The sequence below is a fragment of the Neomonachus schauinslandi genome, chromosome 5, assembly GCF_002201575.2.
Source record: "Neomonachus schauinslandi chromosome 5, ASM220157v2, whole genome shotgun sequence".
Taxonomy (NCBI): Eukaryota; Metazoa; Chordata; class Mammalia; order Carnivora; family Phocidae; genus Neomonachus; species Neomonachus schauinslandi.
Window position 1 is genome coordinate 98,685,491 of NC_058407.1, and position 25,580 is coordinate 98,711,070.

Here is a 25,580-nt window from a genome sequence, read left to right on the forward strand (position 1 = left end):
GTCCATGGGGCACAAGAATGGAAAAATCTATAGCTAATAATAGTTCCTTGAATTACTATGGCTCTTTATTCTTTTAGCAGTACTTCTTAATCCATTACCACATTAAACGAAAGGGAAGTGAGAGGTGGGTGGGGTTGAGAGATGTGTCAAGGCCAGACACGGTGCTCGAGGTGGGGCACCTCTTGGACCCCCACCGCCCCCAGCGCAGCGGAGCCAGGCTCCAGCCCTCTCTCCACCGTGTCTCTGCCTGAGTGGGTGTAAGCAGAGCACGACACTGTGGGGGAGAAACAGCCCGAGGACAAGAAAATAAATGGAAATGAAGCAGCATTTCAGACCCACGGGGAAGCCCACACCACAAAGGAAAATTAGTAAATAGCCCTCCTCCACCTTGTATCTGCTTGCTAGTTTCTTTTCTCTATTTTATGGCACACAGGCTTCCAAACCTTAGGAGGAAGCCTCATCTATTGAATTTTGTACTACTTTGGGTGTTGATCTTGGAAAACAGAAAGCACTATCAACAACAACAAAAAAAACACCTCCAACACATTATCATCAAGCCAAGTGTCTCCTTCCCTGAGCTGAGAAAAGAGACATCTGGTTTTAACCAAGAAGATGACGTCCACCTACCACATCCGTGTTGGTGATCTTGGCCAGCAGGTCGACCAGGGCGTCGCCAGTGAGCGAGCTCACGTCCTCATCCTGCTGGAGCCCACAGATGGCAGCTCCCACACTTCCAGTTGCAATCATCGATGGCGGATACATGGCGAACTTAAAATCTGCGAGAACGAGAGGCCGAAGGTCAAGGTCCGGGAAGGATAGCGGGGCTCCCCAGCCTGAAGATACTCAGAAATAGGATGGTGAAAGGTAAGCTGTACAGTGATCCCTCACCCTACAGACACATCCTCTCCTGAGTCTTCCTTCACAAGACACCTTTTCTTTATTTGCCATCACTGTGGCAGGCCCAAAGCTAAAAGGGGAGACGGAGGCAGAGAAGGTGGAGAGCTTATCTGAGTGCACATAGTAAATTCTCAGAGAGGAGACTAAGGCCCCCACAGTCCTGTCTGGGGTTAGCATGTGTGCAAGGGGCAGGAAGGTGAGTGAGGTACATTCTCCTCTGGGGGTCATGGCAGGAGCAGAGCAGGGAGGTCTGAGATGAGTCCAGACAAGGTAACTTATGTGCCATACAAGTGAGACAGACCAAGGGATCTAGATGGTGGAAGGCAGGAAAAGCATAAGCAAGTAAAATTTTATGAAGAACAATAATCCTGATGTGATCTAGCCCTATTATTTTGTGGACAGTCAAAAAGGACTAATATGGCCCAAAACAAAAGATGACTTCATTTAAAAAAAAAAAGAAAAAAGGGAAGTGAGAGAAGCAGTAATCGAGGGCATGAGGGCCAAGTTTCACACAAATCCCCAACTTCTAGCCCAATGCCAAGGACCCTTAGAACATGAGGAGAGAGAAAGCAGGTGTTAACCAGTATTAACCACTGCATCCTAATCAGATGGATGACTTGGTTAGATTTTATGGCTCTTGGGCCCAAAGGTCCTATTTTCTTGCTGGAAAAAAAGAGTGGTTTGCTAAAGAGAAGTACAAAATGAGGATGAATTTAAGGAGCTCAAACACTCATCCACTTTCATTTCTCCAAAAGCTAACAGAGGGGATGTTCCTATGCTCATATGCTCCTCAGCCTGGGAGACCAAACACCTCAGTTTCCTCTGAGTGCTCCCGCAAAGAGGCTGGGTGACCAAGATCACCTACTTCTCAGTTATCAGGAGGACAGAAGGACACCCGCACCTGACTTCTGTTGCTGCCTCTAATAGCTGCTAATGACCCACGTGTACAGTCCCGTCCGAGTTATATGCCAGCTAATTCACACATCCACCATATAAGCTGTGCACAATTACCCCCATGTGGTGGATGAGAACGGGCAGGCTTCTGAGCGCTGCAAGTGCCCTTTCCCGCTCCTTGTGCTGATATGGTAAAGAGGTTACTCCATCACTCACTTTAGTCAGTCCTGGAGTGGAGCAAATCCTCCACAATGTACTACCTCTGGTTCTAGCATTACTCCAGAGTTTACTGCCTATAGCTGTGCAAGGGGCGGGGGGGGGGGGAGGCAGGAGGGAGATACAGAGGGGGGACATGGGTCACACTTCAAATTACAGCACCACCATCAGCTTGAACTATAAAAACAATGTGACAGAACATTTCCCCTTCTTCCTGAACTATAAAAACAGTGTAACATAATATTTCCCCTTCTTCCTGTCCAATGCCCTATTAAGCCACATGAATATGTGGCTTAATTAAAGCACTTTCATAGGTGACCCCATTGTCCAGCAGCAAGTTGGTGGTGTTCTTGGCAATACGGCTGATTCACTGAACCATGCGCACACCTCCCATCCTGGCCGAATCCCATGAACAGAGCAAGCCTGGCCTTCTGTCAGTCTGTCTTCCTCCTTGGCTTTCTTTCCTTAGCCCACTCACCATTTCTACCTCTTGAGGGATGTATGTCACAGCGTTCTGCCCCAAGCCTGCCGTCCACTTGTCCACTAACTCCTCCGGTGCCTTCTCTATCCCCATGGATGGTGCCAAAGGCAGCTTCCCTGCATCCCGCTCTGCTGTAGGTCTCCTCCACATGGGCTCACAGGAGTGTTTCTCTGCCCAATAACCTCATTAGCTTCCCCCTGTGACATTCATAATGCAGACGAGGCAGCCAGCCCATGGCCTTGGGCCCACAAAGGCCCTGGGTGGGAGCCTCTGGCAGGGAACGACAGGAGGATATCCCTGGCCCTCCCTTTCCTCTGTCCCAGGCCTCCGACCGGGAAGCACACCTCACACATGTCTAGCTTTTGTTGTCCCACTGCACGCAAAACTGACTCCTAATTTTAGCAAACTAATTAACTTCTGGAAGCCAGGGGGTATATATGGGTGGTCCCGGGGGTGCAGCAGGGGCTAAAGTTGCCAGAAGGACTATATCTCCCCCCTTTCTTGTTTTGCTAGGAAAATGCTGAGGGGCATCCTCCCAGGGATACTGTTCCCTGCCTCCCAGAAATGGGGAGCATTGTGCAGGCTGGGTAGTGCTCCCCCCCGCCAGGGAAGAGCTGCGGGAAGCTGGGCGGCCACCGCACTGCTCCTCTGCCACCCCCCGCGGTAGCAAACCAGGGTCCTCCTCGAGATTCCCGAGCAACTGCGAGGCTCTCCTCCGGGTAAGTCCAAAGGAGGTGACATTAGCATTACAAGCCCAGTCCTGACTGTGGGACCTTGGGTGAGTCACTTCCTCTCCCAGCCCCTGGCATTCCATATGTCTAATAAAGGGTGGGGTTGGATCAGTGTTTTTCTAGCTTCTAGTTGCAGCTCATTGTTGGGTCATGAAGCCCAGTGGTGGGTTGTTTTTGTTGCTGTTTAACTGAACAGAACAGGATAGAAAGTATCAGGAAGTAATCATGTAGTAAGAGTAAATACTGTCTTGAGAAACTTTCGTAGCAGTTTGATGTCCATTTATGTATATCCTGAGTTGTGTTATAAAATGTATTTCTTTCTTCATGGTTTAGGTCAAAGGCTGGCTAATCCCCCAGGTGCCTTCCAGCTCTATTTTGCTCTTCCTTAAGGATCTAGAATGAGAACCACTCCCAAGAAAAGAAGAAGCAAGCATCAATAGAACGCAGCATGGCTTCCACTGGCTGGGGAAGTCACAAGGCCTCTCTCACCACAGAGAGCAGTGCTAGTTCTGCACGATCTCAGGGGCTGCTCAGGGACACCCCCTCCTCTGTTGGTAGGGGAAACAGCAGAGAGAAAAACACCTGAATAAAACATCTGAAGGGTTGCGTCCTCATACTAGCTCTACTTACCTAACCTCTGCACTCACCCGTGGAAAGTTTCACCCAACCCACTCAGCCACTCCTGGAAACCTTAAACTCTGGCTACGTAACTGGATTGAAAACTGTTCAAACTTACCCACTTGGATGGGACCGGGGGGGGGGGGGGGCGGGGCAGAAAAATCAAACGTCATGCATGCATGCTATGACCAAGATTACAACCTTCCAGAAATAGATGCATAAAAACACACATACGCCCGTGCATGTGACTTAAGTAGGAGGAGTCACAGAAAACGTATATAAATGTTCCCACTGTTGAGATGGAAGAAATAGAAGTAATTTTGTAAATCTTTCTCCTCATATTATTTTGTTTCAGCAAAAATAAAATACCAAGTAAAAAATCTCTCCGCAATCTCTACATCTCTTGGTCAAAAATACCAACAAGCTATATGTTGGGGCAAAAGGCACAGTCAGAGAGTGAGGGTCTATCTCTACCCTCCGTTGCCTACCCAGAATGGTAAGAGGTGACTTCCTGAGACCCCTCCTTCCTCCGCAGCATTGACCAGTGATGGGTTCCAACAGAGTCATCACAAGTGTTCCTCCCTGTCCCGGGCAGCAAGGATCAATCCCCACACCCACCCCCGAGGCAAAAACATAGGAACAGAACGCAGCACAGTGCATTCTAAATGGCTAGGTACACACTGCATGGGTAGCCAGTAAAGACACTTCTCAAAAGAAAGGGGGTGCCCAAGGGGACAGGAGCAGGAAGATACTTAGGAGGACTCTCTGAGGACATGGGAAGCATTTGGGCCAAGTAGCTCCAAGAACTGGAAGGTAGAGTATAGGGAGGCCGCTGTCCTACCACCGACCAGCTGTGTGAAGATGGCCCAGTTACCTGACCTCTCTGAGCCTGCATCTTCCCACCAGCATATCAGGAGAAGTGTACCCACCTCATAGGGTTGGTCTGAGGACAGGACTAATCCATGTAAAAACACAGTGCCTGGCTCCTGGCAAGCCAGCAGTGTCCTACCACTATTCTGACCATGGGAACCTTCTCTGGGACTGTGAAGGGTAATCCTGACCCTTGGGAGATGCTGTTCAGCATCGGCAGGCATGAGGAGGAAGGTGCCCCGCATCCCTGGGCTACAGGCGGATGCTGACAGTAGGCCAACTGTGCCGAGACCGCGGGAAGAATGAAGGCTCTGGGCTGCCTGGAGAATCCTCCCCTAGGAGTGGGAGAAACCGAGGGCCCTCGTACAATGAATGGAAGACAGAAGTCGGCCACTCCCTTCCCAGTGTCCCTATATTCCCTCAGGTGTGGTTCACCCAGAGCCAAGGAAAAATGCCCACATACTAGAAGCCTCTGGCACGACCTCCTCCCTCCTGGGGAGGTGGTGGAGGCAAGGGGCACACCTTAGGGGAATCCCAACTCTATTGGTCGCTTACTCATCCAAGTAGTGGTGAGGTATTAATAAAAACCAACGTAAAACTCATCGGTTTCAAAACGCTTCCTTTTACAGGTGAAATCAATGAATTCTTTTTCTTTTTGGGGGGCAGGGGAGAGAGAGAGAGTGTGTGAGTGCAAGTGAGGGGAGCAGGAGGGGGCAAAGAAAGAGGGAGAGAGAGAATCTTAAGCAGGCTCCATACCCAGCATGGAGCCCGACGCAGGGCTCGGATCTCACGACCCTGAGATCATGACCAGAGCTGAAATCAAGAGTCAGACGCTTCACCGACTAAAGCCACCCAGGCACCCCGAATCGATGAATTCTTGACTTGTCTAATCCCCGATCCTGGGCCTGGGGTTAAGGCTGAGACTTTCAGAATGTGGACCCAGTGCTCTTTTTTTTTTTCTTTTTCAAGATTTTATTTTATTCATGAGAGAGAGAGAGAGAGAGAGGCAGAGGCAGAGGGAGAAGCAGGCCTCCCGCTGAGCAGGGAGCCCGATGCGGGGCTCGATCCCAGGACCCCGGGATCATGACCTGAGCCGAAGGCAGACGCTTAACCGACTGAGCCACCCAGGCGCCCCCCCAGTGCTCTTTATAACTTACCAGAATGTGAATAGCTCCTCAAGGCCACCTCCCACATCCCACGAAGGAATACAGGGTGATCTTCCTATCAGAAGTGCAAGAAAAGCCCCCCAAAGCAAGCCCTGGTCAGAGAGATAGGTCCTAGCCATGGCACCAGCAAGCTGTGTGACGTGCACAACCCACTTAACTTGCCAAGACCACCATAGGCACTCCTGGGGTCTGACTGGGCTCCTTAATCTGGACAAGGGCAGCGAGGGCTCCACATTCATAGACTTGGTATCTGCACGCCTTGGGAAGATTTCACTGAAGAAAGAGCTCTGAGCTAAGCTGGTTTGAAACCACAGATTAGATGGCCCTGCACGTAAGTTTAGCGCAAATTGTTTTGGCTATGGTGACGGAGACCTTGAAGTCCAAGAATGACCGCTGTGCTTTGGATCACCACTAGGGGGCGAGAGAGATTTGCCTGGAGGCTGAAGAGAAACAGGGACGCCCCAGTCTCTCCCCCTCCTCCAACCTGCAGCAAGGTGGAAGTTAAAAAGGCCAGGATCCCGGATGCTCATTGGCCAACCAATGCTGGGAGCCGCACACACCTCACCTACCACCCCCCGGAATAGGATCCGCGCATAATCCGCGCATGGGGCAGGACTGCCACGCCAAGCTGATGGCAATGTAAAGCCAAAGGCCTTGGTGGGAGGAGGAGGGGAGGGAGACGGCTGGAGAATAGCAAGCAGCCTGCCCCTCATTCATTTTACAGCCAGACAGGAAGTGAGAGAACCCTGTCCCACTGCCTGTCCCCACGGGGTGCCCGTGCAGAAGAGACTGCCACTTCCCCTCGGCTCCACACCCTGTCAGCCTTGGAGGCAGTGCAGGGTTTCAGAGAGGGGAAGGTGGTCTAAATTCTTCCCACCTGGCAACCACCAGGGCACACCTCCCTTTTTGGATAAGGGGCCGAGTCACCTACCCTTTCAGGGTCCCAGCTATGATTACACCTCATGATGGAAGGTCATGAAGCATCTTTAGGGAAAGCCAGGAAGACTGGGAACACAAGGGATGTTATCATCACTGGGGCTCGGACCTTGGGGTCGGGAGCCTTGGGTGGGACTGCTCACGGGCATGGTGCAAAGAGCTTATTAGCCCAGCACCTTGAGGTGGGGCCCTGGGCAAAAAGAGGGACATGTGGGGTGCCACGGGCCTGGGAGGTTAAGCACCTCCACCCCACCCCCACACCAAGTTCAAACTCAATGTCATTGGCTTTTCTAGACTAACTGGAAGCATCTGTTGAGCATGATATCATGCATCAAGAATCTTCCAGTGCCCGAGTGCAATCCTGAGTCATCTTCCATGGTCCTTCTTTCCTCATCTGCAGACCTGGGGGACTCTACCATCAGAGCTACAACCAGGGGGACGCTGAGGCTCAGTTCTGCTTCCCCAGGATCCAAAGCTCCAGGAAAGGGGATGCCAGGGGCCGGCAGTTATGAAGGTCTGCTTCTCACCCCAGTGCCTCTGCGGACCATGACTGGCCCTGACAGGGACACCGGGCAGTTGCAGGTGGTCTCTCCCGCCAGAAGCCATTCTGAGCTGAGGAGGGAGAGGGTGGGAGGACGCCTCTCTGCCCGGCCCTCTTACCCTCCGGCCAGCAAGGAGAACTGCAGCTGCCCTCCCCTCCTCACGGCCCCTCTCTGCTCTCCTGCCCTCTCTCTCTTCCCCTTTCACACACACACACGCACGCACGCACGCACGCACGCACTCCCCATACAAACTATGAGACTAGTGCCAGCTCATTCATAACCAGCTCTCCCCATTAACTGGCCACACCGCCCCAGGGTTGGTGACCACCTCCTCAGGGCCCACTGTAGGCCTGCCAGACCCTGGCTACAGGTGCCTCTTCGGCTTCCGGGCAGAATATTCAGGGCTGGGGGAACCAGGACGGAGCAGACAGGACAGTCTCGGTGTCACCACCTACCTTTGGTTCTCAGTTACCTTGCGCCGGCTACTTGCCAGGCAGTCTTAGGCCCTCGACCATCTGTCACACCCCGGCCCCGCCCGAAGTGCAGCATCTCTTCTAACTGGAAGATCTTTCCTCCAAGAAGAGCAGCCCTTGGCTTTGATGCCGTCAGGCCAACTGCTATGAAACTCCCCCACGGTAAGGACGCTATTTAACCCAGTCCTTCACACAGGCTCAAGCACAGATCGAGAAAGAAAAGCCTTGTGAGACAGACCCATCCTTCCCAGACTCAGGAAACTCCGAGAAGCCCCCCATCCCCCCCCGCCGCCCCGCTCTGACCAGTCCACACCTAATGCTGAGTACTTGGCTTGTGGTTTTTATTCAGTTGGAGTTATTCCTTCTATCCTTCCTCACTTCCTGTCCAAGTCTAGCTCAAGTCTCCCAAAAGGCAGTCTTTGTGACTTCCCGTGCCACCCCTTGGGCCTCTGTCCTCAGGGCCCGAGGCCCAGGCTCCTCACTCTGGCCCCAAGTTGGCAGCCACCCCAAGGATCTAGGCAAGAAGATCAGAAGCGGGGGATGGGATCCCCAATTTTAGAGAATGGGCCTTTACAGAATCTGGGGATCTACCCAGGCCTGGGTAATCCCACCCACCATCTCCACCCCGATCAGAGATGAGAATGGAGGGACGGGTGGACAGACCCCAAAAGATCTGTCAGTCAAGAGACAAGGTCAAAGCAGAACTCTGGCTAACAGCTGGGCAATGGGGGAGCTTAGGGTCAAGGGGTCAGCTGTCCTAGGGCCAGAGAAAAAAGGACTGGTTGACCCCTCCCCCACAGTGAATCATGACAATGGAGAGGAAGGGACAGCCCAGGCCTGGGAGACAAAATGACAAGTCAATGAGGGACTGACCTCTAGGGCCCCAGGCCAGACAGCAGGAGAAGAGAGGAAGCAAAAGAATGGTTAGGCTACTGTCTAAAAGGCAGCAAGGTATACACGGGGGCTCTGAACAACAGCCCCGTCGGGGCTGTGGGCAGGGCAGCTCACTCTCCCACAAAAGGGCCCAGGGCACATACACACGCCATGGGACGGGTCTGGATCAGGAAGGGCAGCACCGCGGAAAACCAGTGGGACAAAACCCATGCCCAAGCATCCAATGTGCATGTCAGGGAATCCCACATTCCAGCCAGTGCAGGCAGAGCAAGGGGTCCTGCTGGATTTGGATGAAGTTACAAGTGGGAGACAGTGGCATTTTCCCACAAGTAGGACCACAACACACCGTCTACACATTCCTTGGTTCACCAAGTACCTCCTTGCATGCATCTCTTTCTGATTTTCCTTTTCCTAACCACCCTGAAAAGGCTGTAAGATCATGTATCCCCCAGGTGTGTTTTGCAGATGGAAGCTGAGGTTCAGAGAGGTTAAGCAGCCTGTCCAAGGTCAGCCAGTGAGAAGTAGCAAAGCCTGACCTTTTGACTGAGAACAGAGCATATACACTTTTGTATACTGTGTGATCCATCTGTACTCACTCATGAATACCATGTAACAAGACAGTGAAAGGAGTTAACCCCCCGAGTCCCAACTATAAAATTCAACAACCTTTGACAAACTGGTGCTGATCCCTCTGCACCCCAGCCCTCCCCACTCCCCCACCAACCTCCCACCCCCAAACCAAACATCTGCCCAGATGTCAGTTCTTTACCTATGGTGTCTCTCCCCTGGATGATTAAGGTTCCAGGGTCTCTCCCATGGCCACTACCAAGAAAAAAATGGTAGAAACTGGCCAAGGTTCAGTTTAATGAACAGTGTCAAACCACTGCCTTTAGTTTATTAGGGAAATGCAAAACAAATGGGCCAGTAAGAACTATGTATCAATTGTGGGATCAACAGGGTGAGTGGAAAGCTTTTAATATAAAAAAGCCAGTTGTGATTGCTATGTTAAAGCTTGCAACCAAAATCAAAATACCAGCACTTGAAGCGAGGGCATCAGAACCTAGTGCTCAGAACGTGAGTCCTTGCTGAGAGCCAGCCAGGTTTACTCCCCCATCCAGCAGAGGGAACAGCTACACACATGTGCCCTACAGTAAAAAGAACTCCTTTGGCCTCCCTTACTGCTTATCAGGGCAAGCCGCGTTATTTATCTTGACAGTGTTCCTTTAACCTGTATTGGCCCCCACCCCCCAAATTTCCTCTTGGGCTTATCTCCAAGCCATCCTTTTCCTCAAAAGATTAAAGATTTAAACACAACCAGAGAGCAGTATATATAATCTTCAAAGAGCACTTTAGACATCATAAAGAATTATTTTAACAGGCACTATTTTTTTTTTTCCTTTACCACACCTGTCGTTATAAACCATTTATGAGTTTAGCAGAGAAAAAAGAATATACCAGCTCAGATAAAGTCAGGAAAACACAGCCGGGGCATGAAACCTGGTACTCTAGGTTACCTGGGATCACCCATCTCCTAAGCCCCCCAGGCCCATGCCAGGTAGGACCCCCGTCAGCCTCCCCTTGAGCACCCCCCAAAGGGCTCTTCAGCCTGCGTCCGCCCCTCCCAAGGCCCGCCCCTCTGGCTCCGGCCTGCTCCTACCGGTGGCACACAGAGCAATGAAGGTCTGCGCATGCTTGCGGATCAGAGACAACTTCTCACTCGGCTGGGGCAGCTTACGAAGGATGTGCTCGATGAAGTCGTGAGGAGTGACGGCCGCCAGGTTCCACTTCAATTTCCCCAGCACCACCAGCTCCCACTCCTGAGGAGGAAGGGAGGGAGGAAGAAGGAAAAGAGTATAAAACCCAAAGGCTGACGTGGTGTCCGGGAAGTGGGGGGGAGGGGGGGAGGGGGAGGGTGTGTTGGGATCCAGACCCATTTTAAGGATGCTCATGAGGACGCTGCTGGATGGGGAGGCCGGCCCATTTGTCCAAGTGGCCCCCAAAGCTTGGAAATTGTTGGCGTCTCTCCTTAGGCTTCCAGTGGCAGGCACGACAGGCAATAATGAGGGCCCAGGTAGCTGTTGCCAAGACTCTATCCTATTTCTTTTCCTCTTCGGCTTCCCCACCCCTGGCCAACCCTGACTTGCAGGCAGTGCTGTTGCCTGCCCACCCAGAAAGCTGAACCTACGAAAAGATACTGCCAAGGTCATTGTGGCCCTTAGGTAGTAATTTATTGTCTATGTCTCTATCGCTGGATTAATAGTCTTTTTAATCCTCATGGAAAAATGATGCACACAGATGAAGCTCAAAATAAGTTTCCTGGGCCCAACTCCTTGGCAACCAATTAGCTGACTTGTAGTTGGTGCCAAAAAGTGCCATTTTTCTCTTTCCCCTCCACACATAATGCAGAAGTCTTGGGGAAAGGACACTCAGCCACAGAGTGCCCTTTCACCTAAATGTTTCATAGGTCTTTGTCATCGTGACTGAAGGACCCACTGGATGGTCATTAGCAGCCCCATGTTGCAGCGGGAAGTGATTGGGGCAAAGTGAAAGTGCTTGTGCACAGTCAACGGAATCCCTCCGTTCAATGCCGAGGGGGAACAATGCAACCCCGTCTCTCATGGGCTTCTCACCACCAGCCCACCTCGTGAAAAACTTCTTCTCTCCCTTATCCGGGTACATTTGGGGACTTGTGTTCAAAGTAAAACAAGCCAAAAAGGAAATCCTAAAAGTATGTGCAATTAGAGGGAAAACGGGCCTGTCCATTAATTGTTTTCAGAAGAAAGAGAGGCAGAGACCAGCGTGCATGTGCACCCTGCTCCCCCATTTGCCCTAAAAAACCCCAGGCTCTCTTCCATTTGCTAAGACAGCAACCAGAGCCCCCAGCCGCCCTCCTGTAGCACCAAGTGGTTGTGTGATCTGGGGTGACTCCCTTCCCCTTGCTGGGCCTCAACTTTCTCTGGTGTAAAATAGTACTCCTCCCGATCCCAGCCTCTGGGATAACGAAATAGGGAATGGAAAAAAAGGCAGGGTTTTGCGGAGCACTGTTCATTAACTTGTCTGGTCTTGGAAAAAAATGGGGTGTCCTGAAGAACACCACGGTCCACCATCACGTTGAAACAAATGAACAAAATGGAAGATTCATTTGCCGGTCTCCCATGAGAAAATGAACTAGTAACGAATTTTAACAATTTTTCCTTTACATGCTTTTAAGTCTGCCTTGGCTTTTTACAGAGGGCTGGGACGGGAAAAAAAAAGACAAAATTATTAAACAACCAGTGTCTTCTAAGATGGCTTGAAATTCCAGCCCTTTCTTCTCACAGGGGAATGTGAGTATGAACCACTCGTCTTGTACTCTTATTAAAGGAAGCAGATCTCCCAGAAGAAAGCACCTTTCTGGGCCTCCCGGACCAAACCAGAAGCAGCTGAAATCTGGCAGTGGTTCAAAGGTGAAGTCATTCATGCCCCTCTAGACATTCCCCGCAATTCCTCCCCCATCCTTGCACATGTCTGCCACTAGATGGCAGCACAGCCCCAGAAAGGAAGGCCTCTCACAAAGAGCTCAGTTCTAGCAGCCAGTCCTAGCCCTGTGGACTTTGTGCAGGCCTTGCCAGTACCGAAGGGGAGGGGGGGCTAGAGAGGGGCCCCCTTTTCCAAACAGTGCAGAGAAAGGTGGTCAGACCACGGAAGGTGGGCCTGGGAGTCACTCTACCATTCCAGACTGCTGCAACATGGACGCCCTAAGTGTGAAGCTTCAGGGAAAAAGAGTTAGATGGGGTGGGGGGGCGGGGTTGGGGAGGTTTGCTGGCAGAAAATCAGAGTCAAGAGAGGACCCCTGTCATCGGACAGAGGTCACAGCCTCACTGGATCTAGAAACCCAGACCTCAGATTCCTCCAATAAGAGGCCACATTGTGACTTGGCTCCAAAGTCAATGAATTGATATTTAGTGAACAGCTACTATGTACAGTTATCTCGAGAGTTTATAGATAGTACTTTTGAACTCCAGATTATTAGGAGACACATCACAACACACTCTTATCATGTGAAGACCTTCCTACCATGTGAGAAGTTGAACTATTTTGTCAGAATTCAGTGGTTGAAAATTTGGAATGTAATTAAAATGTTATCACTGTGTCCCAAGTCTCCCCTACACACACACACACACACACACGCACGCACGCACGCACCTGCACACACAACTGCAAGTGAATTTCACCCACAGAAATGTCTCCGGGGATCTTATTCATGGATGTAGCCTCAGTGCTTAGCACAGTGCCTGGCACACAGTAGGAACACAAAAACACTTCATATTAAAAGCGCTGACTCCTACAAGTGTGAAAATTCCAGCGGTGTGGTAATTTGGGAATCAAAGGACTCATTTGGGGAGCAGTGGGTAGAAGCTTATCAGGCGTGGAGAGAGCAAAGAGGGAAGGATGCACAGAAAGGGGGGAAGAAGGAGAGGGTCATTACCAGCAGCTCCTGAGGCTTGATGGAGTTGTCAGTATAAATGCACAACTTCTCAGCCGTCAGAGGGATGGTCTCTTTGAGCTTGGAGGCCAGGAACATGCAGACAGCACCCAGGAGCTGCAGATGGGTCTTAGGAGTTGGGACTCCAGCCAAGAAGCGGTCCAGGTAATTCATGGCCAAAGGGAAGACCTCCTCTTCACACTTCTGTTCCTCGCAGACCTACAATGGGAGCGGGAAAGGGTTGGGGGGAAGGGGGGTGGAGGGAATAGTACCAGGAAAAGACAAAAAAAAAAAATGAAAAGGCATAACCTATGGAAAGAAGCAAAAATATTTAATTTTTGAGTGGGGAGGGGGAGGGGAGTAGAATATGTGATAAGAATAAAAATGAGGAAAACGGGGTAAATCTAAAAAGCCCATCGGCGCTGGGGTATTCCCCAGCAACGTAAAAAAAGAGGTGAATTGAAGATCCGACCTGGGAAGGCAAACACACGCGCAGTAGCCGCCCGGCTCTGCGACGCTCCCTTTGGCTACTGACTTCTTTGCTCACTCTAACTCACTCACACTCTCTTTTTTGGATTTCGTCATCTTTTCAAAAAATCAATAAAAATATTCTGGAAGCTCCGGGGGTCTTCTTCTTGGTCTCATTCGGACCCTCGGACCCTGCTCTATCATTCCCGACAATTGAAAAAAATGTCCGGGGGGGTCCCTGCGGCCCAGGCGCCGCTATGGGGGGGGGGGGGGGGGAGAGGGGGGGAAGAGAGGGGGAGGGAGGAGAGGAGGAAGAGCCGCAGTCTCGGCGGCTGCACTCGGAGCATGGGGAGACGGTTTCAAAAAATAATTAAAAATCGAGGAAATATCTTAGAAAAGCCCTTTTGGCGTGAAAACCCCAAAGAGGATCCAGGCTTCCCGAAACGGAGGTTTCGGGTGCCGGAAAGGTCTGTATCTCGACCCCTGGGGCTTTGGATCCCGAGGGGAAACTTGGAGGGGTGAGCGCCGCGGCGGGAGTGTCCGGCTGCGGCCCACAAGGGCAGAAACTGGGGATCGTGGTGACGAGCTGGGGGAAAACCGAGGAACGGGGAGCCGCCGGAGAGAGGCACGGGGCGCTCTGACCTCTCCTTTAGGGGTGCCCCGACATCCCCCCCTACACACACCTCCTCCCCCCCTTCCTACCCCACCCAAATCTCCGCACTGAGGAAACTGGAAAGCCAAACTGTAAGTAACCTTCGTGAGGTGGGGGTTGGGGAAGCGGGCACTATTACAAGTGGGGTGGCCGGCATAATGGGGTGCGAGGGGGGAGCGGGCGACGTTTTCCAGCCTTTCCAACCGGAGTTTGCAAAGCAACATGGCGAAACCACGGCAGGTCCAGAGCTGTGCATACGTGGGCACACAGCTTGCTCGGCAAAGATTTGGAGCAAGGGTAAAAAAGTGGTTCTTTTGGGTTCCCCTAAAACACACGTTTCTCCATTGCGACTTCCGGGGCTCCTGAATTCTCCGTTTCTCTCCTCCTCCCTCCTCCCCCTCCCTCCCCCCCCCCCCCTTAAGTGCCAACGCGGAGTCGCGACCACATGCGGGGACCTGAGGCTAGGACGAATTTGCTCTGGCCTTTGGGGGGCTGCTTTTTTTTACTTTGTGGCCCCGATTTCACACTTCTACTCCCTTCTTCACTGCACGGAAAGCAGCCGCGGCTTCGCAAGACAGGTCGAGAGGGGGGTGGGAAGAAGAGGCAGCCACATGCAGACACACGCGCGCGGGATGCTCCCCCACCCCCGCCCCAGGACAGCCTCATTTCTCCCAGATTTTCCTCCTCCCTCCCCTTTCACCCTCCCCTCCCCCAGTTAGTCTTGCATCCTGCAGGGAACAGAAATGAAGCCACGCGTCTCGCCAAAGGGCGCGGGGTAACCTCGCGCACCCCAGCGGGGCGGTGAGCGCGGAGCCTGCCCTCTCCCAGTTTTAGGGTCCCTGCTCTGGGGGGTGGGGGGGCCGAGTATCCGTATGGGGACAGACGGAGTCTGTCTGCAGACCTACCTCCAGCATCCAGGTGGCCACCATCCTGCGCATGTAGGGCTGGATGTCCTTCTGCACGCATTTGAAGTAGGAGCACTGGGGAAGGTAGCGCTCCTCGATGGTGAGCAAGTTCTGCAAAACGCGGTCATCGTAGAGCAGGTTGGCGTCTGGCACGGCCCTGCGGACCGGGTCCACCTCGCAGCACAGCAGCTCCATGGCCAGCCGGGTGTCCGCTCGCTTCCCTGCTTTCTCCGGACTGGAAAAGTTGGGGGGTTTTTTTGGAGGGGGGAGGGGAGAGGGTTCCCCTTACCTCCTTCCTTTGGCTAAACAGGGGGTTTTCGAGAGAAAAGTTATGGGGCAGAGAGAGGGAGAGGCTGGGGGAGAAAAGAGGAAAGGGATGGGCGGTGGGAGAGGAGAGCCTCGGGGGCTGCTAACTCTGCCTGCCCTCCCCTTCAAACTTGTCTCGCTCTCCCCTGCTCGCTCTTCTCTGCTCTGCGAGGCAGTGACGCAAACTGGCTGGGCAGTTAGTTCTCCTCCCTCTCGCCTCGCTCCCCTCTCCGGTTCCTCCTCCCCTTCCCTCCCCTCCCGTCCCTCCCCTCCTCCTTTCAATCTCTCCCTCCCTCCCTCCTTTCCCCTCTTGTTATTAAGGAGAACAGCAGCTGGCCCGACCTAACTTCAAACGCGGTCCCCCGCCCCCCCCCACCCCTCTCCTTAGCTCTCCGAGGCCCTCTCCCTCTATCCAGCCCCGCATGCCAGGGGCCCCGGATAGGGGAACCCACAAAAAACACACCGATTCCTATTTATTCCCTCTAATTTCGCACATTCTGTGGGTGTATCATGCCAGATTACGACCCTCCAACTTTGGCTTTCTCAACATTGATCTTTCCACTCCTGCCCATGTATGTAAAATACGAGAAATGACGGGTAGATCACTTGAAGATGGGGTAGACTCATGCAATTTAGAAACAGATCCCTTAAGTGAAGACTAAGGAGGGCGATTTTGGAAAATAGCAACCTTGGATATCCAGAGATAAAGGCTCTGTCCCGGACGTTTGAGTTCCAGATCACTTCGAGGCTGTTTCAAAAGCCCGATTAAAGGGGCCAAAACAATGTCCCCCCTTCCCCCACCCCCGCATGTGTGTGTGGAGAGGAAGAAGAGGAAGGGGTGGGTGTTAGGAGGGAGGGGGCGGCTTCTCCGACGTGATAGAATGTGACCCTAGAGCAGAAACCCTCCCCTTCTTGGGGGCGCTACAGGCGCCACGGGGAGCAGCGGAGAGGCGCCCAGCGCTGCCGCAGGCCTTGCGGGGGGGGCGGTGCAGGGCTACCATAGGTTGCTCCGCGGCCCGCGGCCACGCAGGAAAAACCCGCTTCCTCACCCCTGCCTCTGCTGACAAGCCGCCCGAGGTGTCTGCGCCGAGCGTGGCCACACTGATACAGCTTTCTAGGAAATAGCCTGGGAGGGGGAGGGGAGGGGAGGGGGGCGAGGGAGGGATTAGGTTTGGCTCCCCCCCTCTCCCCCTGCGCAAACAACACCACCCCTTCCTTTCCCCGGAGGCCCAAGACTTCCACCCTGTGTCCTTCGCTTTGCATCCTCGCGGACCCCTCCGGGTTCACGCCTCACCCGCCAGCCAGGGCTTTCTCCCCCGGAGCGGGATTGCGGTGGAGACGCTGCCGGCGCAGTCGGCTCTGACATGTGCTCAAATGCATCCCCGGGTCAAGGCTGCTTTTACAGGGGATATGGTGGCGTTTCCTCACCTCCTTCCTCCCTCCACCCCACCCCCCAACTTTCAGTGTTATTTCACTTCGGGGGGAAGGGGAGAGAGCCCGGCGCCCCCAGCAAGTTGGCCGAGCTGACACGTGCAGGGAGCATGGCGTGGGTCAGGGCTCGGGACACACCGTGGTCGGCCGAGCACCTCCTTCACCGAGAAAGGGGGCCCGAACCCGGGCGTGGAGAGCTAGCGGGGTGGGGGGGGCGCTGGGTGAGCTGTACACTTGGTTCCCTGAAAGGAGGCGGGGGGAGTGGAATAGAGAAGGCGGGGAGTGAATAAACCAGAGGTGCTAGCGATTAACTCGGGCCCCGGGGCCAGCCCCTTTAAAGGAGGGTGGGGCGGAAGGGGTGGGGGGAGGGAAGGGGGGGGATATCGCTTTAAAAGGGTGAGTAAGAGTTTGGGGCGCCGTCTCCCCTCCCTCTATTTGCATAGCCAGTTGCTCTGGGGCTCCGGCTCCGGGGCGGTGTTTGTTCCCGGGCCGATTTCTTTTTTCTTTTTTTTTTTTTTTTTTAGTAGGACGCGTTCCCCGCTACATCAAAAGGAAGCCAAGGGAGGGCGGAGGGAGAGCGGGGACTGGGGCGGGCGAGGGCTCGGGAGAGGCCGGGGCGCCTGCGACCTTATCAATAGCCGAGGGAATTAGTATCCAATCTACCGTAGGTAAAGAAAGGGGAGGGAAGGGGGAGGGCGAGGAAAATGTCTAATTGCTGTGGAAGCCATTAGCTTTCGGGAAGAAAAAAGCTCACTGAGAAACCCAAGTTGCAACTCAAAATGAAACAGTCCTGCGCAGCGATGACACTCAGGCTGAGTACAGTGTTCCTCGGAATAGAGTCGGTCCCTAACAATTACCTATTGATTTTAGTCAACTTGGACTTCCCGACTCAAGCTTGAGTCACTCCGGATAAATATATTAACTTACATTTTAAGACCCCATAAAGGAATTACTCAAACTTCACCTCAGCCACCTATGAGCCGTTCAAAGAAAGCTGCTGGGGGGGGGGGGGGGGGGGGCGGGGGGGGTGAGAGAGGTATTTTTAAAGTATAAATCTAGCCCGACAGGCAAGGACAGAAGTCGGCGAAGGCTTCCAGCCTCTTGACATCACTTGATAACTAACCCAGCACGGTCTTCTCTCCACCTCCCTGCAGGAAAAGCATCCCCAGCCCTGGGGTTCCTGAAGTGGGGAGGAGAGGGGGAGGGGAAGAGGCGGGTGGTCGTCCTCCGGGCCTGGCCCACCCTGGGGAGAGAGCCTGGGTGGTGACGTCTCAAATCTCGGAAGCGAGCCGAGGGGCCTCTCGCCCCTTCCCTCCCCTGTACCCCCACCCCTACCCCCGTCTGGCTTCCCGGAGAAATTCCGGCGGGGCGCGGGACTGGGGGAGCTGTAGCCGCGAAGGGGAGGGGCGCAGAGAGGCGCGGGCAGATGCCCCCTCTCCCCGCGGCCTCTCCATTCACCCAGGCCCACGAGCGCGGACGCTTCCCGCGTGGCAGGCTCGCCTCGAGTTCCCCCATTCACTTCCCCTTCCTATTACGGACTGTTCCCGAACATTATCCTCGCATCGAATCCGTCCCCCAGTCGGGTTTCAGTCTCCAACGCATGGGGTGGGGCGTGAGAGGGTGCGGAGGTTGGCAGGAATGTCTCCGGGAGGCTTGGACTGGAAACTGAGTTTTCCCTTTTGGTCGCCACTCCGACCATGTGTTAAAACCTTAATTTTTGCTTGTTAAAAAGCACTGCGCCTAGCACGCGGGAAAAGGCACGTTGCCTTCTGGGCAAACGTGCGCGTTTTCTTTGAGTATAGACTCGGGTTTAGAGAAAAAAACCCAAGCTCCTGTGCTCTTTTAAGTCAAAACTGGTCCCTGTGGAAAAAAAGGAAAAAAAAAAATGTTGGTTCTTCCTTATCCCTTTTTCGCCCTCAAGAGAAAAAAAAAAAATCCTGTCCTTTATAGGATCAGTGATAAACTTTAGTGAACATAAGTTTTATTGGACTTTTATTCCCTTACGTGCCGGCTCCCCACCCCCTATTCCCCACGTTTTGGAGTTTCGGTTGGAAAGTGTACAAAACCCTGTAGGTGTAGGGTGCAGCCGGGTGTTGGGTGTTTATAGGCACATTTCTGCAGGAACCTGCAAACGCTAAGCACACATACTCCGAAGCTCACCTGGCAGATGCCGGCGGGCCAGGTGATCACGCTGTCGGCTCAAAGCTTCAGAGCCGCGCGAGTTCGAGCCCCGCTGCCTCAGCGCAGGGGCGCTCGGGCAAGGTGGGGGGAGGGGAGTGAGTTCAGGCTCGGGAATGGGGACCACCGCCCTCCCCCTAAGTCCTCCAAAGAGTTGGGCTGGGTCTGTGTTTCTCCACTGAGGGATGATCAGACAATGAAAACCAAAAACCCGACGGTTACTTAAAAGTAGGTGGCAAATGTCCTAGTCTCAGCTCCTGGCTCCCGGGATACCAGAAAAGAACAAAAGAAGGGACAGAAAGAGAAGGGGGGGGGGGGGGAAGGGGGGGGTCACAGGAAGGGAATGAAAGCGAACTGGAAAAACGTGCGAAAGGAAAAGGACAGGTCGGGATGGAGGGCACAAGGCAAGGAAGGTGGGTGGGGACAAGCCGACGCAAGTCTTCCCAACACCCCAACACCCGGGCCCCGGGACTCCAGGTGTGAATACGCTTCCGGGACCCTGTCGTCGCCCCCCCCCCCCCGCCCCACCAGTCGCCTCTCTGGGGCGCTCAGGATCCAGCGGGGGGCAGCGTCGGGCCCGGCCTGTGTATTAAGACTGCCCTTTCGGTGTGTTTCAGCTCGGACCGGGTCTGTGTGCCTGAGGCAGCAGATGCGATAGGCGTGGGTCAGGAAGGCTTGCGCCTGCCGTCTGTTCACCCACCTAGCATCTCACTCCCCTCCCTTGGAAAAAAAATAAAAAAATAAAAAGACCCGAACTTCCCCCTCTTCCTGTCTGATTCAGCTGCAGGACACGCCTCACGAGGCCGAAAATAGCTCTGGAAATGCATTAGCTTTATAAAAGTGAATTTTCCAATAAGATTTGGGGCGGGGGGCGCCTGGCTCGCGGCGTCGGCGGGGCCCTGCCTCCCCGGAGGAAAAGGAACCGCCGTCTCGGTGCTTCGCCCTCCCCCCGGCGCGCCCGGGAGGGGGCCACTGGGCGGCGGAATCGCGCCTCCGCTCGGGGAGCCACCACGCGGCTTTTTCGCGGAATTTTGACGTCACCCACACGTGGGGGGAAGGGGCTGGGAGAGCGAGAGGAAGCGGCGGGGGAGGGGGCCGGCGGGCGGGGGAGCGGCGCGGGGCGGCGGCGGCGTGTCCGGCACCTAGCAGTGGGCGCGCTACCCGCGGGGCAGGTCCGCCGGCCACGCTCGGCCCCGCGGGGCGGGAGAGGCGGTGCGGGCCTGCAGGCGGGCCGGGACTCCCACCCTCCTTCCGCACCCTCCCCTCTCCGCGCGCCCGCCGCCGCCGCCTGCCACCCCCTTTGGAGTTTATTTTTTCACTTTGAAATCGGGCGCAGCTCTTGGCTGCCGAAAAGGCTCATTTCGGGGGGGTCGTGGTCCAGTTCCGCTCCATATCGACATCAGACTGAATATCGCGATTGCTGGTCGCGACGCACGGCCACTCAGCTTTCGACCCTGTCTCCAGTGAAGGAGACGGGAATGTGTTTTTTCTGTTCGGGTCCTGAGTTCTGCGTTTACTTTCACACCAGGAGTTTTTTCACGTGCTACATATTCCTCCCCGCCCCCCGCCCCATTCACTATTTAAACACCAGCTGGGTTGGTTGATGCTCTAATAATTACATGTAAGATCTATCTCCCGAAGATGGATATGAGCGATATTGGATGAATTTTACTGTGCGAGGAGAAAGTCCGTCTAGAAATCTGCTTGTCCAGAGAGTTCCACAAATAGACGGGCAAAAGTGCAGGGCGACTCCCCTCCCGCTCACTGGGTACCCATGTGGTGTCCGTACTCATGAAGAACCTTCTAGACTGCAGGAGCTGGAAACTCCAACTGCAGAGAGAGCCCATGCACCTTCAGTTTCTCCTAAATTTGGGCAAAGTCTTTTTAATCTTTCAGTCTGGGGGGTGATATCTAAAATATGTCATTTTCTGAACCCACAGTGACAATTCTGATTAGATGCTGAAATTTACAAGGAGCTGTAGTGGGACTGTTTGGGGAAAAGGAGTAAATGTGAACTGGCTTTTCTCTCAATGAGGTAGACTGTTGCAGGAATCAGATGCAGAAAGCTGGGGGCTTCTTTGAAAATGTGAATTTGAGGTGGAATTATTTGTTTCAAATATAAAGGAGAAGCTTTCTCTTCCAATCAGATATGAAGTGTAGAAGTGTTTCTTTTTTAAGATGACAGAGTTTGATTTTGAGTATTACTTTCTTCATTCGTTTTAGTACATTCCCTCTATTTTTAACTTATTATTTATTTCTTTTTCGTTTAATGGTTGCTGATCTGACCCAAGACACTGTTTTGTATCTTTTGAAAAAGAAGAAGAGTTAAAATTAGTGGTAATGGCAATACTTGCTGTTGAAGCTCAATCTGAGGGAACTGTATTTAAGAGGGCTTGCTTTTTGGTGCCTGGTTTGATGGATACTTGGTTTGTGTATACAAAGGTAAAAAAAATAGAATAAATTATTGAAAAAAAAAAAAAGGAAAGAGCCAAGGGAAGTGTTTTAAAAACTTAAAAGATGAATGTCCTTTAAATTTTGCTCCTGCTTAATTTCAGACACCTAAGTTGTGGGAGGTCAGGTTAAGCACTTTGTAGATCTAAATTCTTAGTAAAATGTCAAGACTACCCCCACCAGAAATTTTTTTTGAGCAATAGTCATTTTTATTTGTTTTCTAAACACTTCAATTTTGTCCAAGTTCATTCATTCCCTTTTAAAATGTCCACGTTCCGGGTGTGATTGAATATTCTTTTGATTTCATGGTTTTATTCAGCTGTGTATCAGTTACAACCAAATTGAAGCGATATAAAATATTTCTAACAAATATTCCTTATTTCATATTTTATTTTGCAATCTTTAAACACAAGGATTGCCAGCATCTGTTAGTATAGTTTATAACATAATTCTACAACATGCTGAGTTCATATTCTCCAAACTTTTATGAACTAATTAATAAAAACCGGAGAAATAGTTTTCTTGTTGGGGCTTTTTGGGGTTTTGTTTTGTTTTGTTTTGTTTTGTTTTTTGCTGGTGGCAAATTACAGGAGGCAGATTGAAAATTTTTCTAAAATTATTTTCTTGGTGGTCCTTTTGTTGGCATAAAAAGGAATGAGTTTTAAAATGTGAAGCAGGTTGTTTTTAAAATTTTGTAATCTTCAAAATGTGTACCTCTGGAGAGATACAGTCTTTCTATTTTAGGGTTGACCTGAAAGCAAGCAGTTTGTATAAGTGTGTTAGACAATCCAAGCTAGGTTGGATTTAGACTCAGGAGGAATGTATTTCCTCTTTGCTCAGCCTTAAGTAAGGGCATCTGCTTTTACATGAACTTGAAACAAAGTCTGCGCCTATGCATTATGTAAACAACTTAGAAAAGCACAAATCCAGAGCAGAGGGGTTTATGTGGAAGGTGAAATTAGAGCAGAAAATCCTAATTTATTTCTGCTGTTAGTCATCTCAGTTCATACTTTCATTGTGGTCCCATTAACTGTAAACCAAATACTTCTTTCTTTGTGATGTGCAGAGGTGAGTTCCTTCAAACCCTATTTAGTGATGATGGTGATGATGATTCCTCTCTCTCCTTTCAATGAGTGTGTGAACCTTCACATTCTTTTTCTTTAAAAATTGTCATCAAATTGGAAGAAAAAAATTATGAATACTACATTAAGTTTTTGTCCTGGGAAGTAACACCAAAAGCATTCAATTTTGCACTTTTGAAAATAAAAAGTCACCAAAATTTACTCTACCTATTGCTTAGAGGGAGAAAAACACACACGATTAAAAAGGAACAAGAAAATTCTTTTGCCTAACTTCCAAATGCTTTCCTTCATCATGCCCACATGTTTCATTTTTGAGAGCAGCCAGTCAGTCCGTCAGGCAAATGCAGAGACCCAGGACCAAAATACTCTTTCCTGGTGTCAAGGAAGATGTCCTGAAGCAAATGGTTTGGGTTAGTCTACATGAGGTTTCAGATGAAATGTCTGACATCTGGCCACCAATTATTTCAGGATCATGAAACATTATTTTTAAAAAAATATTTTGAGAGAAGGGAGTCTAGACCTGCACAGGCCATTTTGTGTGGGGGTCTTCCTGAAATCATTTAAACTCAGGAAATTTGTTGTATCAAGTAGCAGTGCGTGAGATCTCTACTGTGTAATTCTAATAAACTGGGCAAATAGTTTTTCTACCCCCCACTTCTAAATTTATATTCTTCTAATTCTTCTCTTTTTAAATAAAATGGTATATCTAATTTAAAATTTCCCTAACAAAATACTGAATAAGGCTCAAATTTACTTGCCTTTATACAAGAAAAGTTCATATAAATACTCTTTGTAGTGTAATTACCAACAATTTTTTGTCATCCAGCAGACGATTTAAGTAAATCAGTAATGGCACTCCAGTGAAATTGGCTCATTTGGGATGAAAATCATACTTAGCTCAAGAAACCAAAGTCTTACCTTCCATTTAGATACTTAAGACTTTACCTAGGCTGCCTGTATGTTTCACTGAGTGGAAATCTTTCAGCTTTAGGAAAGCCTTGTTCTCTACTATGGATTAGATGCAGTCTTGCTTGGAAACAGGGGAATGTACTATAGGACCTCATGATATTTTGTCAGTCACAGAATATGCCTCTGTGTTTAGGAGTCTGTGATTGAAATTCTATATAGTATCCATGCTGAGTGATCACATATGTGTTAAACTGATAACATCATAGGTCTGTGCACAGATACATCAAAGCAGGTCGGGGGCATGCTTCAGATTTGTAAGGTAGAATTTTAATGGTTTAAATGGAGGAGTCAAATATGTGGAGATTTCTGTGCTTTGAAGAATGCCTTTAGCTTTTGTGATGTATTCCTTCATTTTTTAAAGTGAATACTGAGTCCTTACCATGTGCCAAACAGTGTGCTAGGCATTGGGAATGTCTTGGGCATAATAGTTAGACACTCAATGAATGTTTTGGAAGGCAGGCAAAAGGGAAAAAGAGTTGAAGAATACAGTCCCTAACCCTGAAAAGCACATTTTCTAGTGATTAAGCATGAGAAATGAGTGCTTTAAATATAATAAAACTATAGAACAAAAGGCACAGAATGAGATGCCATGTTTTACCCATCTTACACAACCTACTGAGCCAGGGATAGGAAATTTATCTTCTCTAGAACTCGGTCCAGTCAAGTAGTTATTACTTGAATTGCACAGTGTTTTTTACAATGTTCTTAAATTATTCTCAAATTATGTTCTTAATTTGTTTATACTCTGTTGGGACTAGTTGGTTGGATGTCTGGATTACATGTTTGGGGTTTGGTTAGATGCAGTCTAACTTTGGCGACTTTTAAAGTTGCCAGAGATGGAGCTGCTTTCTTGGTCCATCTGAGAGCATTCCTTTCTTAGAGTAGATGTATTTCCCAGAGCATCTGTTTCTCGTCTGAATGAATCCTCCCTGAATCCGACAGGGTATCGATTAGTGTTTCACTCCTTTGGTTAGGAAGTGGAGGTCAGAGCAGATCATTTACTTGTCCCAGAATTCCTCCAGCCACTGACAGAACAGAATATAGACCTCTAATTAGTAGCTTGGATGTCTTCTAAAATTGATGCAGAAAATGTTGTCCTTGCCACAGCATCATGTTGGTGAAATGGCACTAGAGTAGAATTCAGAATATTTGCACTCTGGTTCCTACTTTTTTTTTTTAAGATCTTATTTATTTATTTGAGAGAGAGAATGAGATAGAGAGAGAGAGCATGAGAGGGAGGAGGGTCAGAGGGAGAAGCAGACTCCCCGCCGAGCAGGGAGCCCGATGCGGGACTCGATCCCGGGACTCCAGGATCATGACCCGAGCCGAAGGCAGTCGCTTAACTAACTGAGCCACCCAGGCGCCCTCTCTCTGGTTCCTACTTTACCACGAAGCAGCACTGTGACCTGCAGATGCCTTAAATGTTTCTATTTCTGAAGTTCCTCATCTACAAACTTAGCTAGCTGTAGTAAATGATCACTAAGTTCCCCTTCGGCTCTAAAATGTTTGTTATGTCCCCATGGCTTTATCATCATCATCTTCCTCATCATCATCATCATCACCATCATCAATAGGAATTTTATCTTCTAGCATGTTTTATGTATTTTATGTTTTACATAACAATTCTTAAATTGTGAATTGAGGCATAGTCTCACTCCCTAAGTATCTTGGGAGATGTTAACTCATCCCAGATCGGAACCTTTTAAATTCAGTTCCCTATATAGGTGGGCACTTGGATGCATGTTGTCAGCCAATAGAGAATGATGGTTTCATAATCCTAAATTGATAGAATAGGATGGCATTCTTCAAAAAATATATGGAATGTAGGGGTGCCTAGGTGGCTCAGTTGGTTAAGCAGCCGACTCTTGATCTCAGCTCAGGTCTTGATCTCAGGGTCGTGAGTTCAAGCCCTGCATTGGGCTGCATGCTGGGTGTGGACCTAACAAACGTGTGTG

At 50.8% G+C, this 25,580-nt stretch overlaps 1 protein-coding gene across 1 annotated transcript in view; it reads right to left on the minus strand.

Moving 5' to 3' along the window:
- Positions 1 to 15,688, minus strand: part of CCND2 (cyclin D2) — a 30,226-nt gene extending 14,538 nt beyond the window's left edge. The window contains exons 1-4 of the mRNA XM_021690518.2: positions 15,209 to 15,688; positions 13,187 to 13,402; positions 10,376 to 10,535; positions 628 to 776 (exon numbers count right to left, since the gene is read on the minus strand). Coding sequence (XP_021546193.1) covers positions 628 to 776; positions 10,376 to 10,535; positions 13,187 to 13,402; positions 15,209 to 15,403 — 720 coding nt within the window. The 5' untranslated portion in view covers positions 15,404 to 15,688. The remainder of the gene's footprint in view (positions 1 to 627; positions 777 to 10,375; positions 10,536 to 13,186; positions 13,403 to 15,208) is intronic.
- Between the last annotated feature and the right edge of the window lie 9,892 nt (positions 15,689 to 25,580).